The sequence below is a fragment of the Sinocyclocheilus grahami genome, unplaced genomic scaffold (assembly GCF_001515645.1).
Source record: "Sinocyclocheilus grahami isolate Dianchi unplaced genomic scaffold, SAMN03320097.WGS_v1.1 scaffold217.1, whole genome shotgun sequence".
Classification (NCBI taxonomy): Eukaryota; Metazoa; Chordata; class Actinopteri; order Cypriniformes; family Cyprinidae; genus Sinocyclocheilus; species Sinocyclocheilus grahami.
The window spans coordinates 1,267,315-1,270,177 of NW_015505396.1; the positions used below are offsets into that span (position 1 = coordinate 1,267,315).

The following is a 2,863-nucleotide window of genomic DNA, read 5'->3' on the forward strand; positions in this document are numbered from 1 at the left end:
GAGAATGTTCTGGAAAGTGATTTTGAGCCTCTCTGTGATGGTACCACGAGGCGTCGCTCACTAGCGGATCTCAGACTTCTGGAGGGGATGTAAATTCGTAGTAGTGAGTGGAAGTAGGCGGGTGCTGAGCCTGTGGCTGTTCTATATGACTATAAACAAAACATGTTCTATAAACAAAACATCAGGAGCCCTTACAATTGGTGGCTGACTAAATACTTTTTTGCCCCACTGTATATATATATATACAATTTAATATTCATCTTGATTGGGTTCCAAAAAATTGTAATTTAAAAGAAGGCTAAGACAAGTTCCAAGATCAATATAAAGTAAACTAAAAAGAGATTTGAGTCCACATTAAAGTACAGGTACAACGTGACTGCATGAGTTTTTTTTATTTTGCCTGGATATCGAAGCAGTAAATGGTCATCATATCGCAGTTCAAATCCCAGTTGCAGATATGAAAAAAATAACTGCAATATGATTCCCCCCCACCCAAAATGGGCAGTCTTATTTAAATTTGTTACTTTACCAATTTTCTCCCCAAAGAGTCAGCAAAAAAACTACAAAAAAGTATGTGTGGGCCAGCCAATGGCATACAATAAGGACCAGCATGAATCTAAAGCACTAGCGAGTGAGCGAGAGGACAGCAGGGAGAACTGAAACACTGTGGACTGCAGAGACTGGTGAGCTTTGATTGAGCTGGTTGATTGATCTTCTCATGAGATGAGGGACACGGGCACTGATGGGGCTTCTGATCAGCACACGAGTGTGTGCATAAGTGTGTGCGCATACAAGTAAGCGTGGGGTAGGTTCTGTCTGACACCAAGGAAATTAATCCCTCATTAATGTACCTGCAATGTCAAGAGGCTGAGAGATGCTTCAGAGATATGGCTATGCGCCAGGCCCCCCCGTGCGGCACACTCTCTATCGACTAATGTCTCACTATATCGAAGGCTCTCTAACATACATATAAAACTAGCACACACAATGAGAACTCTCTATTATAATTAAGTACATATTACAAATTCAAATCACAATCATGCCTCGTGTCTATCTGAATGAAGTCATAGAACACGGTTGTTCTCTCTTGAGAACACGCGTTATCGTCTTGATCGCTTTTGGCATCGAACATACAAATTAGCGCAGCACAAGCCCAGTCGGAAGAGAGTCAGATCATAGTTAAAACTGCATGCTGCTCTCTCCTCCACACAGCTGCCTGCCACGGCTCAGCCTTCCCATCTGCCACTAGTGCGGTGCCCTGCTCTCAGCACCGCTGTAGCCGGGCCAGCCTCATTTCTTCTTCATTAACTGCCACTGATTTTAACAGGATTCATGCAAATAGAGCCACAGGAGGTGAGAGATCACTGCTGGCAGCATTAGCAATCGCTTGTGTGCCTCGAAAACGAAGTACCTTCAAAGTCCCTTTCGGGCAATTCACTCAGTGGCCATCTTGGTAAAGCTCCTGGGGAGCTATATTTTCCATGTGGGGAACAATAGGCATCTGCTTGAAAAGGCCAAAATCTCCAAAGGAGCTGTCAAGATTGATTCTACCTTACAAATCAGCTATCTGACAACAATAGTGTCATAAATGAAACGTCTTTTTTCTCAAATAAAACAAAGTAGAAATTGTAGACTCAAGTTCATATGCATGCAGAAAATGGCCTTACCTTAAATTTTGCTATGAAGTCTATTGTTTGACATATAAAATAATTTTGTTTTAAAATCTTTTTTAAAACACACGTGCCAAGTTCTTGAAATTCTGGCTCTAATTGATGTCAAGTGCGTGCTTTCACTGTTAATCAAGGAGATGGCATCAAACGGGCTTTGCGTGGGTCTGAGTACTGATCTGAAGCCCTTCGTCCACAATACGCCACTGCTGGACTCCAATTATACCAGTCCAGACGGCCAGCCAGACCCTACCTGTTTAATTGGGATAGCACGGCCACTTCCAATGCTGTCTGCGCGGCCATCCATCCCTTTCTTCTCCCTGTCTGGTTCGTTTCCCTTCCGAGACTGTGGGGGAGAAGACATCATTTTAGTCAAAGGCGAGCTAGCTGCTAATTGAGCCTGACTTCAGACTAGATCCAGTTTGGAGTGCAGGGCACACACATGACTTCAAAAGTCAAGGGGGTATGAGAGGGGTGATCTTGACCTTGACGTGACCCCACCCCCACAACTTCTTAAAAGCAAGACATGTGGTACATCTGCACTACTAAGGAGCATACAAGACCAGAAGATCAACAGTCTTTATCTATCTATCTATCTACACTGTAAACACATGCATACACACACACACACACACACACACACATGTACTCACACTATCATATCATTCAAAAGTTTGGGGTCTGTAAGACTTTTTTTAAAGGTTCTCATCAGATGCTCACCGAGGCATCACCAATATATTTATATTACACTTTCATTCAAAAGTTTGAGAAAATACATTAAAAACTGTAATACTGAGAAACATTATTAGAACCATTCTTTAAAATGTAATTGTAACATTACTCCTGTCTTTAGTGTCATGTGATTCTTCAGAAATCATTCTAATATTCTGATTTGGTTGAAACATTTCTTATTATTATTATTATGTTGACAACAGTTGTGCTGCTTAATATTTTTGTGGAAATGTGACAAATTTTTTCAGGATTCTTAGATGAATAAAAAGAACAGTGTTTATTTGAAATTTAAATATTTTAATCAGTCTTTTTTTAATCAATTTAATGCATCCTAACAGAAAAATAATTTCTTTAAAAAAAATACTGACCCCCAAACTTATGAGAGTGTACGTATAAAAAAAATATATATATTTATATATATATATACAGTGGGGAAAAAAAGTATTTAGTCAGCCACCAATTGT

The 2,863-nt window shown here is 40.2% G+C and overlaps 1 protein-coding gene across 1 annotated transcript in view; it reads right to left on the reverse strand.

Moving 5' to 3' along the window:
- The window catches only part of LOC107596328 (arf-GAP with GTPase, ANK repeat and PH domain-containing protein 1-like), a gene marked incomplete at its 5' end in the record, with an annotated part of 73,100 nt that overhangs the window by 67,619 nt on the left and 2,618 nt on the right, over positions 1–2,863 (reverse strand). The window contains one exon of the mRNA XM_016287036.1: positions 1,921–2,013. Within this exon, the coding sequence (XP_016142522.1) occupies positions 1,921–2,013 (93 nt within the window). The remainder of the gene's footprint in view (positions 1–1,920; positions 2,014–2,863) is intronic.